This window comes from Podarcis vaucheri, assembly GCF_965113315.1.
Source record: "Podarcis vaucheri genome assembly, chromosome: 16".
NCBI classification, from domain to species: domain Eukaryota; kingdom Metazoa; phylum Chordata; class Lepidosauria; order Squamata; family Lacertidae; genus Podarcis; species Podarcis vaucheri.
This window is the reverse complement of record NC_138754.1, coordinates 9,195,857-9,210,192: the sequence shown is the minus strand read 5'-3', so window position 1 is coordinate 9,210,192 and position 14,336 is coordinate 9,195,857. Positions and strand designations below refer to the sequence as shown.

Here is a 14,336-nt window from a genome sequence, read left to right as displayed (position 1 = left end):
AACTCCCATCATCCCTAGCTAGCAGGACCAGTGGCTAGGGATGATGGGAGTTGTAGTCCAACAACAGCTGGAGACTCAAGAATGGGATCACTATTCCCTTTTCCTCAAGACACCTTTCGGTCACATCTTGTGACAGAAACGGCCCTAAGCCAATGAACATTTGTACGAAAAAGGACTATTTTGGGGAGGGATTCAGGGGCCCGTCCTGAGTCTCTCTTTCTCTCCTCTCCACAAGGAGCTCCCCTGACCACAAGCAACAGCCTCTCAAACAGGCTCGTTTCCAAGCCAGCTTCCTGATGGATAGCTAATCCCCAGGCATTCATGAGCCCATTTTGGCAGGCTGTTAAAATGTCACCAGCTCTTAGCTTGCTCAGAATTACGGCCTGCTCTGATCCAGCAGCCCTTGAGCAGAGCCAAGGCTGCAGCTGAGTAGACATGCAGGCTGTGTGTGTCTTGCTCTTCCAGTCTCCGAATCCACGCATGGCACCAGAGTCAATAAGGACACGGGTGGCTCTGTGGGTTAAACCACAGAGCCTAAGACTTGCCGATCGGAAGGTCGGCGGTTCAAATCCCTGCGACGGGGTGAGCTCCCGTTGCTCAGTCCCTGCTCCTGCCAACCTATCCGTTTGAAAGCACGTCAAAGTGCAAGTAGATAAATAGGTACTGCTCTGGCAGGAAGGTAAACAGCGTTTCCGTGCGCTGCTCTGGATCGCCATAAGTGGCTTAGTCATGCTGGCCACATGACCCGGAAGCTGTACGCTGGCTCCCTCGGCCAATAAAGCGGGATGAACACCGCAACCCCAGAGTTGGTCACGACTGGACCTAATGGTCAGGGGTCCTTTTACCTTTATGCCCTTGTAATTCCAAGCAGCTGGCATTCAGTAGCATTGCCACCTCTGACTGTAGCCTTTACCTGATCTTTCACGCATTTGTCTAAACCTACTGTACATAACTCCTGCCAACCTAGCAGTTCGAAAGCCCGCCAAAGTGCAAGTAAATAAATAGGTACCGCTCCGGCGGGAAGGTAAACGGCATTTCCGTGCGCTGCTCTGGTTCTCCAGAAGCGGCTTAGTCATGCTGGGCATGGAACCTGGAAGCTGTACACCAGCTCCCTCGGCCAATAAAGCAAGATGAGTGCCGCAACCCCAGAGTCGGTCATGACTGGACCTAACGGTCAGGGCTCCCTTTACCTTACCAGAGCCAATGGTAAGTGGAGCCAGCTTGCTCGAATTTTGCCCCCTTCACCCTCCTCCTAAGACTAGGGAGGAGGAAGGTGACAGACAGTGTCACCCCATGAACTGGGAGTAAGTGGGAAGGCAGCCAGGTGGGGAGTTGACTGAAGGCAGGCAGAAGTTCTTGAGGTAAAGCCTGAATCGACCAGCCTTCATCGTGGCTGCAGCATTATCTGAGTCACATCCCACCTATGATTATCAACTCTTTTTGTTTGTTTCTTCCTGGCCTCCTTTTGCCTTTAGCTGCTGGATAACAAGCTGAAAGCCAACAGGTCAAGCTGGACCTGGTGTGGTAGTACATAGCAAGGGCCACCAGCCAAATTTTCTTCCCAGATGTCACAAAGGAGGCCTATTTCAAAAATCTCGTTCCTAACTCTCCTCTGCACCTCCTTCTTCAACACGGTAATATTCTTGTCGTTCCTGTGTGTGCGCCTATATCCCCACACTTGGTGTTGTTCGGGGTTTTGGTGAGTGGAGTCTGTGTGCCTTTTAACTCTGAAAGCCCTTTTAGCCTCACGCACAAAGACCACTTAAAAACAACCACACGCCGTAAGGATGAGCACAGCTAAAAGGAAGCCATCAGAAATACATTAAAACGGCAGTATAAATAGAATTTGAAAGGCCAGCTGCATCAGGCCTCCTCTCCCTCTACTGCCACCAGGTAGCAGTCATTCCAGCAGGCTACGTCAGTGGCAGAGATGAGAAAGGCCATCAGCTGAAAGGCCAGCTCTGTCTGGCACTTCCTACCCCTGAGCTGCTTCCATTCCAGCTCCTCATGATAAGAGTTCCTGTTTCACTTCAAGAAATGGTGCCTGAGTTTACTTCTTTCCTCTTCCCTGCTTGTTGCCTTTTCCTTTTGTGCCATCACTTTTAGGCCTGCGGGCAGGGAAGGCCTTGTTTTAATTTGTAGTCCACAAACTGCTCTGCAAGCCCTTTGGCTTAAAAAAGGGAGTCCAACCGCTCTAAGGGAGTCCAACTGGGACGCGGATGGCGCTGTGGTTTAAACCACAGAGCCTAGTACTTGCCGATCAGACGGTTGCCGGTTTGAATCCCTGCAACGGGGTTAGCTCCCGTTGCTCGGTCCCTGCTCCTGCCAACCTAGCAGTTCGAAAGCACGTCAAAGTGCAAGTAGATAAATAGGTACCGCTCTGGTGGGAAGGTAAACGGCGTTTCCGTGTGCTGCTCTGGTTCGCCAGAAGCGGCTTAGTCATGCTGGCCACATGACCCGGAAGCTGTATGCTGGCTCCCTTGGCCAATAAAGCGAGATGAATGCCACAACCCCAGAGTCGGCCACGACTGGACCTAACGGCCAGGGGTCCCTTTACCTTTAACTGCTCTAAATAAGTAACACTGAGCGGGGGTTGGGGGGGACCCTGATGGTTCTTAACTACTGTTAACATCTTTGCCAAACGAGACAGGCTCTGCCTGGTGTCTGAAAGAAAGCTATTAAAGGTATCCTCTTTGGCTGAGCAGGGATTTGAACCCAAGTCTGCACTGAATCCCAACAATCTAACTGCAGCACCACAATGGTTCTTTGTTTGTCTCCATTTTCATGCACTGGAACATAGGAAACTGCTTTGTACCATATCAGGCCATCTGACTTAGATTGTCTACACTGGCTGGCAGTGGCTGAACAGGATTTCAGACAGGGGATCTGGATTTGAACCCGGGACCTTCTACATGCGAAACAGCTGCTCAACCATTGAGCTATGATCCTTCCCTTAAATATAATAGTAAGATTTTATTATTCCTCATGGTGCTGATTTAAATAGCAAGTTGCCTCCAACCAAATCAGACCATTGGTCTGTCTACATCAGGGTTTCCCAAACTTGGGTCTCTAGCTGTTTTTGGACTACAACTCCTATCATCCCTAGCTAGCAGGACCCGTGGTCAGGGATGATGGGAACTGTAGTCCAAAAAAACAGGGTTTGGGAAACTCTGGTCTACATTCACTGGCAACAGCTCTCCAAGGATTCAGACAGAGGAGTGGGGCTCTCTCCCAGTTCTACATGGGAATGTTTGGTGCCTTCTGCATGCAAAGCATATGCTCTACCCTTCCCCTGGGCCAACGATCCCCTACTGGATTGCTGAGACCATGCTTTCATTTCCTTTTCCCCCTCCCTGGCATCTGTTAGCTTGAGGGCAAGTTCAGATTAAAACAACAACAGAACCATTTTTTAAAATACATAAAACAAGTGTGTTGAAAGGGGCATCAAGGGAAGGGGAAAGTTTAAGAACCAGACATTCAACAGGCACAATATTGCCCACTCCCTTTAGCATCTTCTTCTTCTTCTTCTTCTTCTTCTTCTTCTTCTTCTTCTTCTTCTTCTTGGCTCAGTATACTTGAAGGAGCATCTCCACCCCCATCATTCTGCCCGGATCTGAGGTCCAACGCTGAGGGCCTTCTGGCGGTGAGAAGCAAAGCTACAGGGAACCAGGCAGAGGGCCTTCTCAGTGGTGGCACCCGCCCTGTGGAACGCCCTCCCATCAGATGTCAAAGAAAAGAACAACTACCAGACTTTTAGAAGACATCTGAAGGCAGCCCGGTTTAGGGAAGCTTTTAAAGTTTAATAGGTTATTGTATTTTAGTGTTCTGTTGGAAGCCGCCCAGAGTGGCTGGGGAAACCCAGCCACATAGGTGGGGTATAAATAATAAATTATTATTATATATTATTAATATATATATATGGTTTTGGTGTCTTCGGGTGTCTTCCCGTGTCGAAACGTCGCACAGACACCCCGACTCTTACACGGGAAGACACCCGAAGACACCAAAACCTGCATTCCTGTACCCGTGAAAATCTACGAAAGCATATATATATATATATATTATTATTATTATTATTATTATTATTATTAATGACTGCTGCTGTTTTATATTTTATAAATATATTTTATATTTTGGCTTCTGTTTTATATTTTGGGGGCTGTGAGGAGGGCTTCCTGTTCCCAAGCTCTGGCCTGTGGTCCAGCTCCAAGGGCCCTCATTGCGAGAAGCAAAACTACAGGGAACCAGGCAGAGGGCCTTCTTGGTAGTGGCAACTGCCCTGTGGAACACCCTCCCACCAGATGTCAAACAACTACCTAACATTTAGAAGACATCTGAAGGCAGCCCTGTTCAGGGAAGTTCTTAATGTGTGACATTTTAATGTATTTTTAATCTTTGTTGGAAGCTGCCCAGAGTGGCTGGGGAAACCCAGCCAGATGGGCGGGGTACAAATAATAAAGTATTATTATTATTATTATTATTATTATTATTATTATTATTTTCTTCTTCTTCTTCTTCTTCTTCTTCTTCTTCTTCTTCTTCTTCTTCTTCTTCTCCTCCTCCTCCTCCTCCTCCTTTGCCAAAGCTGCACCAGCTAGGTTTTTGTGTGTCAGGTTGCTGCGAAAGGCATGGGGTGGGGTGGCAGGGCTGGTAAAAGGTAAAGGGACCCCTGACCATTAGGTCCAGTCGTGACAGACTCTGGGGTTGTGGCGTTCATCTCGCTTTATTGGCCGAGGGAGCCAGCGTACAGCTTCCGGGTCATGTGGCCAGCATGACTAAGCTGCTTCTGGCGAACCAGTGCAGCGCACGGAAACACCGTTTACCTTCCCGCCGGAGCGGTACCTATTGATCTATTTGCACTTTGACGTGCTTTCAAACTGCTAGGTTGGCAGGAGCAGGGACCGAGCAACGGGAGCTCACCCCGTCACGGGGATTCGAACCGCCGACCTTCTGATCGGCAAGTCCTAGGCTCTGTGGTTTAACCCACAGCACCACCCACGTCCCTGGCGGGGCTGGGGAGGTCTGGGGGGGGGAAAGTGTAACTCCTTAGCTTTCTGTCCCAGCGCATTGCGATCCGGACCTGCCCACCTCCCTTCCTTTCCTGCCGAGGCTGTGAATTGCAAACGCTTCTGCTTGCTCCCTTGACAGCTTAATTGCAATTTTGGGAAGTGGCTGACAGGCGTTGGAAAACAAGAAGCCGGACTTGAGTAAAGAGGTCGTTGGGAGGATCGATCGAAGGAGGGAGAGAGCGAGGGGATAATGTACTACTGTACAGAAAATATATTTTACGGCGGGGGGGCGGGAGAGAGAGAGCGCGCGCATGTTTAGTTGGCCGCAGATCTCTGTGCCAACTTTGTCCTTGCGCCAGCATGGCTCAGGCAGGCAGCATCACTTGGGGGCAGGATGAGGATGAGGATATTCTTCTTGGACGAAGGGTGCCCTTGAGCCCAGAGTATCGTGTTTCCCTTTCTGATGGTGAGAGCCATTTGACAGAGGAAACAGACTACATCACTGGAAGTTTTTAAACAGAGGTTGGATGGCCATCTGTCAGAGATTATTTAGCTGTGAATCCTGCCTTGAAGGGGGGTTGGACTAGATGACCCATGGGGTCCCAGCTCTCTGATTTTACTTTGATAAACTCGATTTAATTGTCCTTTAACACCAAGTCTCTTGGGATGGGGAACCTGCAGCCCTCCAAATGTATTATTATTATTATTATTATTATTATTATTATTATTACTACTACTACTGATAGATCAGTTGGTTAGAGCATGGTGCTGATAATATTGTGATGGCCTGGGACAGGCTCGGAATCGGAACCAGAGGAGACTCAGTCTGCACCGGATCCTTTGCCTCAGGCATCATCCAAGTCTGGGGCCTGATCCTGAAGAGTCCCAGTCTGCACAGGTTTCCCTGCGACAAACACCAGCTGGGCCAAGTCAGGGGCATGAGCCTGCACTGATTCCAGATGTGAGGATTATGATCCGTTGACTTCAGCTGGGTCATCGCTTACAGCTGAGAGACCTGGGTACTCGCAGGAGGAGTGCTCACCTTCGGGCGAGACAGGGAGGTGAGTCACCAGGGGATCAGGACCGGCCGCTACCCCGACAAAGATAAAAGGCTGTCGGACCCCGCTCCAGGTTGTGGGAGCAACATTGCTGTATGCTAGATCCTGCCCCTGTCCTTGCCTAGTATCCTGCCTCATGTCTTGCCTTGGCCCTGTCAGACTGACTCCCAGCGGAACCTTTGGATTCTGGTCCAGTCTTGGACCGCATTTGATGGGTTACCCCCGGGCCCAGCACAAATACCAAGTTTGTAGGTTTGATCCCCAAATCGGACAGCTGCATATTCCGGCATTGCAGGGGTTTGGACTAATTATGATTCTCAGGGTCCCTTCCAAGTCTACAATTCTATGATGATGATTTAAACTTATTGCCTACTTTTCACCATCAGGTTCCAGAACAGCTCCCAACAGTTTAAAATTAAATTTTAAAAACTCTTAAGCCAGGATCAAACCATACTTTATTATTCCAGCTTTTGAGCTAACCATCATTTACAACTACGTTTATCATCCCTGAGCACTAGGCAAGCTGGCTGGGGCTGATGGGTCCAAAGGCGGGCCAGAGGTTCCCCATCACAGCTGTACAGCGGTACCTTGGTTCTCAAATGCCTTGGTTCTCAAACGCTGCAAAACCTGGAAGTAAATGTTCCAGTTTCTGAATGTTTTCCGGAAGCCAAACATCCAATGCGGATGTCAGCTATTGTTTCTGGGGCGCTTGCACCAATCAGAAGCTGCGTCTTGGTTTTCGAACATTTCGGAAGTCAAACGGACTTCTGGAATGGACTAAGTCTGGCACTTTGGTTTTTGCTATTTATTTTGCGTTTTTGTGGCTTTTTCAGTTAATTTGTTTTTGTGGCTGTGTGGAACCCAGTTCAGCTACCGATTGACTGATCTGTGTGACTGCGGAAATGGATAAAAGCCTCCCCATCCAAACAATGACTATCACCGGTGCAGGTAAGAAAAAATAATGATTTTAATTTTTACCATCTACAATAATGTCTTGTTTATTTTATAGTACAGTACATTGATTATTGCTTCCATTTTATGGATCCACGGTCTCGTTAGATAGTAAAATTCATGTTAAATTGCTGTTTTAGGGGTTGTTTTTAAAAGTCTGGAACGGATTAACCCATTTTGCATTACTTTCTATGGGAAAGCGCACCTTGGTTTTGGAACGCTTTGGTTTTGGAACGGACTTCCGGAACGGATTAAGTTTGAGAACCAAGGTACCACTGTAACACAAAGACCAAACAATTGTGCCACCCTGCCAAGCTGATTGCAGCCTATCAGTTGTATCTTATAATCTCTCTCTCCCCCCCCCATTTTTGTTCCTTGTGTCAGATGGCAGCAAGTGGGCATGACCAGTCACTCTGGCAAACCACGCTAGCTTGCCTTGGCAAGGTGGAATCTGCCTCTGCTTCTTCTATTCTTGGCAGACTGCTCGGCAGTTTTGGCTGGATTCAAGCATCACACCCAAAACAAGGCTTGTTTTTGTTTTTTACACCTGAACCTTTTGGGCACTTTCCAATGCAATGCTAAATGCTTCTGGCGTGAGCTGGCGTGAGCTAGAGGCTCCTGTCTCCCTCCCTCTTGCGGTGCCTCTGGGGTGGAGAAGGTTCCACCTCTGCTTTTAAACTAGCCAGAGTTCCTTGTTATGCTAGAACTTAGGGAAACACTGGTTAGTTTAAACCAACTGGGTGGTTTACTCTCATCATCCCTAGCATGGCCAATAGTCAGGGATAACGAGAGCTGGTGTCCAGTAATATATGGAGGGTTGAATGTTGCCCAACCCTGGTTGAAGCGGAGAGAAAAGGAAATGTTCGTCAATTCGGCCTCGGTCCAGTATATCTGAAGGAGCATCTCCACCCCCACTGTTCTACCCGGACACTGAGGTCCAAGGGCCTTCTGGCGGTTCCCTCACTGCGAGAAGCCAAGTTACAGGGAACCAGGCAGAGGGCCTTCTCGGTAGTGGCACCTGCCCTGTGGAACACCCTACCACCAGATGTCAAAGAGAACAACAACTACCAGACTTTTAGAAGACATCTGAAGGCAGCCCTGTTTAGGGAAGCTTTTAATGTTTGATGTATTACAGTATTTTAATATTTTTTTGAAAGCTGCCCAGAGTGGCTGGGGAAGCCCAGCCAGATGGGCGGGGTATAAATTATTATTATTATTATTATTATTATTATTATTATTATTATTATCATTCAAGGATTGCAATTCCCTACGGGCTGCCTTTGTGGCTAGAGCTGAAGAGAAAATTGGACAGAGCAATGGATGTGACTCTTTACTGAGCTATGGCCCTTCCCTAAATCATAGAGACAGAGGAAACTGCCTTATACCAACTCAGACCATTGGATTCACCTTAGCTCAGTACTGTTTACACTGACTGGCAGCAGCTCTCCCGGATTTCAGGCAGGGGGCCTTCTTCCACCCTACCTGGAGTATTGGACCCGGGACCTTCTGCAACAGGTAGATGCTGTACCACTGAGCGATGGCACTCATAGAACATTGGCAGCAGAAGCAACAAGAACAGAGAAGTGAGAGCGCAGTGTTTTGTGCCTGGAAGATGGGAGCTGTGGGGGAAACCATTGGGTGAGTGGTCCATGATTCATAGGTTGCTTCCTTTCATAACACATCACACCCGATGCATAATGAATGGTGCAAGCTTGCCCATGAAGTCATGCATTGTTGCTGCATAGGGACTGGGGTTTGGTGGGTGGGGGAAAGAACGGAGGCAGAAAGAGATCTGAAGAATCATATGGAAAGGGACGGTAATGTAAATATAGAATGTTTATGGAATTTCAGCAGTGGGGCTCGGAAGATCATGCAAGGGCAGTCCAGACCCCTCAAGGCTGACCTGCCTGTCACTCAGCAGCCTTCTCTCCTCTGTCTTCCTTTCATTGCTCTCACAGTATTTCTCTCTCTTTAACATAGGAAATGAGGAAACTGTAGGCCTCCAGATGTTGCTGTACTACAGCTTCCATCATCCCAGACTACCTTGGCCTGATGGGAGTTGGAGTCCAGATGGCCCCAACTTCCCCATCCTTGCGAAAGAGAGAAAGAAGAGTTGTAAAGACCTCTTCTCTTCAGGAGCGAGTCTCCTCTAAAGCAGAGGTTGGGAACTATGGGCCCAGGGGCCATACGCATCCCTCGGGGCTTCTCTGAGACCCTCCTCAACCTGCACACGCTCCCATGCCACACCCCTCACTCACCCTGCTTGGCTTGGGGTTTTCCCCCTGGCTATAATGTGCTATGGTTTTCCCAGTAGTGATGTATGGAAGTGAAAGCTGGACCATAAAGAAGGCTGATCGCCGAAGAATTGATGCTTTTGAATTCTGGTGCTGGAGGAGGCTCTTGAGAGTCCCATGGACTGCAAGAAGATCAAACCTATCCATTCTGAAGGAAATCAGCCCTGAGTGCTCACTGGAAGGACAGATCCTGAAGCTGAGGCTCCAAGACTTTGGCCACCTCATGAGAAGAGAAGACTCCCTGGAAAAGACCCTGATGTTGGGAAAGATGGAGGGCACAAGGAGAAGGGGATGACAGAGGACGAGATGGTTGGATAGACCAAACTGCGGGAGGCAGTGGAAGACAGAAGTGCCTGGCGTGCTCTGGTCCATGGGGTCACAAAGAGTCGGACACGACTAAACGACTAAACAACAACAACAAATAATGTATCCTTGACCTCTGATAATGCTTCTTCCATGCTGAACGGAGGACAGAGAAGTGCGTCTATGAAGACTCACCTACTGGTCATTGGTAAAATCAGCCACGTTTTAAAAAGTAGTTACATAGAAACAAATAACCTTGATCTATTCAGGAATGGGGAAACTGGTCTTCTAGACACCACTGGACTCTGGTTTCCATCAACCCTGACCACTGGCCAGGCAGGATGGCACCGTGCTCCGGCGGCAGCAGGAGGCCCCATTAGCTAAAGTGGTGCTTCAGGTTAAGAACAGTTTCAGGTTAAGTACGGACCTCTGGAATGAATTAAGTGCTTAACCTGAGGTAGCACTGTACATGTATAGAATATTTCACATGGGAAAGTCTGTTGCATACCTAAAGCAATCCTTATGACAGTCTTGCAGGGCAGACTAGGGAAAATGTTATTTCCCCTAATTGACGGGTGGGAGGGGTGGTGCTGAAGCAGAGAGGTGGGGAATGGTACCTGTGGATGAGCTGGCAATAGACTCAGCTGCTTAGCCACCAGGGACCCTGGAGTCCTTTGGAGTCTGGATGCTGGAGGCTAGCAGTAACTCACAAGTAACTGTGGTTCATCCGTCTTCCTCGCTGCTGCTGCTCTGTGCAGCTCTCCTGCGCAACAGGACTGGAATTCCCTCTGAGAGTTAACTATACATACAGCGCACACACATACACCCAACTACGTGATTAACTGTGATTCCTCTTGACATGCATGAGAGAGGAAAGGATGTTAAGTTGCCCTTCTACAATGCACACGCGGAATGGATTTGCCTGCCAGAACAGGCATTGCAAATTCGAAATTACCTACACAATGTTTATAAAGTTCTGCTTGCGTGAGCATCATCTGATCCTCCTCAGGAATGTGACAGAAGTTTATAAGATCAGGAGTGATGTGATGTTGAAGAGAACGTAGTGTGAAATGTTTTTCTCTCTCCTCTCTCTCTCCTTCTCTCTCTCAGCTTCCACCACTCCTCCCTCAAAGCACTAACCCTTGAAGTGGGCTAGGTAGGCATTTCCTGTTAAGAGAAATGGCTGGATTTCCTTTTAAAGCAGGTAGGGGGAACCTGCGGCCCTCCAGGTGTTTCTGGTCTTTAACTCCCATCATTCCTGACCATTGGCCATGCTGCCTGGCGCTGATGGGAGTTGGAGTCTGACAACATCCGGGTGGCCACATGTGCATTTAATATGTGATCCCTGACGGGTTGGGACAAGTGTCTAGGAAATAGGTTGGTAGCTTCTGGCCCTCCTGATGTTGCTGGACTCCAGCTCATCATCATTCCTGACCATTGGCCATGCTAGCTAGTTGGAATCCAAAAATGTATGGAGAACCAGACATTCCCCATTCCTGATCTAATAAATAACCTATAGAATTCTGCTCTGTGGCTTTGTTTAAGACAGTTTGATGGGCACACAGGGTTCTTCTCTGTTGAATCCAGTGTTAAGGTTGCTCTACTCCACAATAGGAGATGGATCGTGTTCATGGAGAACAGGACTTTGGGCATGTCATTAGCTGGTTGTGTGTGAGGCATCTATAAGGGGAGGGAAGCTACAGGTCAACACAAAACAGCAAGAACCTAAATACAAGGCATCTAATTTATCTGCTGGAAGCTGCAGAATACCCAGATGTTAAACCTGCTGCCTTGAGAGAGTCTACCCTCTCTGGATGATCCCTCATTTTAAATATTGTCAAAATAAAAAATTCCTTCCAGTAGCACCTTAAAGACCAACTAAGTTAGTTCTTGGTATGAGCTTTCGTGTGCATGCACACTTCTTCAGATACACACAAGTGTGCATGCACACGAAAGCTCATACCAAGAACTAACTTAGTTGGTCTTTAAGGTGCTACTGGAAGGAATTTTTTATTTTGACTATGGCAGACCAACACGGCTACCTATCTGTAATTTAAATATTGTGGGTTTGTTTTTGTTTTTAATGAATATCTCACTCCCCCTGCAATCCACCTCAAACCAGCTTGCAATTGAAAAAACACACAAGTAAACCAGAACATTATGTATTAAAAGAAACCCATCACAGTAACAGCCAAATTATTCTAGGCCTATAAGGCCCAGCACCATTCAGATACTTACGGTAGTAAAGGGCCCCTTCTGCAACAGGAGTGGGGAGCCTGTGTCCATCAAGGCATGGTTGGACAATGATTCCCATCAGCCAGGCTGGTCAGGGATGATGGGAGCTGGAGTCCACTGAGCGATGTCAGGAGGACTGCAAGCTCCCATCCCCTATTCAACACTGTCTGCAACTGCCGTACAATTGTCTTCTCATAGAAGTCTTGCAAGAACCCAATACCCAGTGGAGGCTAGTCAACTGGGGCACTGCCCCACCAAGCTTAGTGTGCCCCCACCTGCCTGCCTTTTGACTCATAACCAGGCCAGGGGTGGCCTTGCCTGTCGGCACCCTTAGTCTCAGTGATGCCCCTTGCAGAACTCAGCAGGGAAGAGGAGGGTGGGGACAAAACTATAATCAGTTAGCTCTGCCTGTCATTAGCTCTGGCTCCGCCTACTGCCGGGCTCCCTGCCTTCCGCCCCACCAGCCCCAATGAGCACCAGCCACCAAAGCCAATAACCGCCAGATCACCATCTAGTGCTCCTATCAACCTCTCCTCCATCCTCATATCGCTCAGAAGATCCTCCGGCGTTTGCGGGTTCTCCCCTTCTCCCTCTCCCTCTCTCCTTGTTTCCTTCTCTGTCTCTCATCGTCATCGTGCCTGGGGTTATGAACTTTCCAGCTCCTGCAGCTGCCCCTTGCTGGAAGACAGATGGAGCTAGCTGGACTGTCAGACAGAGCCAGTCCCATGGAATTTCCCTGGGGCTATCCTCCAGCTGTAAACAGTCGTGCCTAAGGGGTACCTAATCTCAGCCCCCATCCTGCTGCCCCACTCCCCAGCCTCTTTCGCCTTGCCTAGTGCGGTTCCTCGGATGGAGGATGGGCAGATAAATGACCTTCTCAGATTCCCCCCTCCAATTCCCCCCCCCTTTCCTTTTTTCTTTTTGAGGAGAGGGAAACTTCAGCATGAGTTGGCCTGTTGAGATGGAAGTCGCCTTGCCCACCCTGAGTACCGGTTAGTCAGGAGCTGGACGGGGCGATCTGGCTTCCCCGCTAAGCCATCGGCGGCCTGTCAAATCTCTGCCCAGCTGAGTAACTGACGTATTTTTCAAGAGCATCATTTGGAGACACAATAAAAATAGAAGCTCGTACTCGCGACCGGCAGCGGCTCCCCTCCCTAGGAAGTCGAGAGGAGGAAAGGGCGCACTGTCTGATTCTAAACAAAGCCTCTGCTTTCATTTAGAGTAGGATGCTAGTCTTGGGGGAAAGGGAGCCCTAAACGCTATAGGGAAAAGGAGGGGGGGTCACACTTACTTCTTAGGATCCCAAGGAGGCAGAAGCAGATCAGAAGAGCCATTGAAGCGGGTGGGCGAGGAATCTTCTCCCTCAAAATAAAGACATTGCCTCTGTCCTTACGCGTTCCACACACCCCCTCCAATATGGGGGGTGGGTTACAATCCAAGTGTGCAGGCGGTTCCGGCAGCTCCTAGGATTGAATGAGGTGTGGGGGGGGGAGGTGGGGAGACTGCAGAGAATGGAGGCTTCTCTGAGTTGTTTTGGGGGGGAGGCACCGCAATCTCTAACCCAGCCCAAGTTCCTTCTAAGTCGCCCCCCACCTTTCGGCCGCTCTCCGTGGTGCTGAAGACCAAGCCGGCGCTTCCTCTTTCGGGGCAAGGGCGCGCTCTCCGTGGTGCTGGAGCGCTTTGCCGCTGTCCCTGGTGCTGAACGGACCGTCAGCCCCGCCGGAGAGCCATGCGCAAAAACCCGGGAGCCCCCATCCACTCACTCACCCACCTACCAACCTACCCACGCCTCGACCTCGCCTGGCTGGCCAAGGCGATGCGCAGGAGAACCTGTGAAGGGGCCGAGGCGAGATGATGCTCAGGAGGGGGGGGGGAGAAAGAGAGAGAGAGAGAGGCAAGTGCCAGGATGCTCCAGGCTCTCTCTACATTTGGCGTCCTCTCTCTCTCTCTCCAGCGCCTTGGCTCCGGCTGCTCCCCTTGACGCAGAGGCCACCCCTGAGGAGCTGGCGAGCGCTGGCTCTTACGTCCCCGGAACACACGGGCCGATCCAGGTCCGCGGGGACCCATCCGCCGTCTGCCGCTAGAGGCGGAGGGCGGGGAGGGGGGGGAGGTAGCTGCCCTTTTCCCAGCGCAGGGGAGCGGAAGCGAGTGCCTCAGAAGCTCGGAGATGAGGATGGACAGGACCACGCCGGCATCCTTAGGACTGGCCTATATCTAGCCCTCCTGATGCAGCGCATTGCTTGGTGTATATTCAGGATATGGAGGAGAGTAGAAATCTGAAGGATGGAAGAAAGGGCTAAGATATAGATGCTTGTATTTAGATGGCTCTCTCTTTGTGTGTGTTCTTTCCTTTGTCGCGCAGACATAAAGGTACGGCTATGGGGAGTGGGAGAGACAAAGTCTTAATGCTCTGTAAAGACCCTCTGTCCCGCCTTGTGCAAGTCTGGATGAGTATGGGAGAGAGGGGGGAGACTCCTTCCAGGGGG

General features: G+C 49.7%; 1 protein-coding gene across 1 annotated transcript in view; it reads right to left on the bottom strand.

Moving 5' to 3' along the window:
- Positions 1 to 14,083, bottom strand: part of CHRNB2 (cholinergic receptor nicotinic beta 2 subunit) — a 33,656-nt gene extending 19,573 nt beyond the window's left edge. Inside the window, exon 1 of the mRNA XM_082202303.1 lies at positions 13,142 to 14,083. Coding sequence (XP_082058429.1) covers positions 13,142 to 13,184 — 43 coding nt within the window. The 5' untranslated portion in view covers positions 13,185 to 14,083. The remainder of the gene's footprint in view (positions 1 to 13,141) is intronic.
- Positions 14,084 to 14,336: the final 253 nt, after the last annotated feature.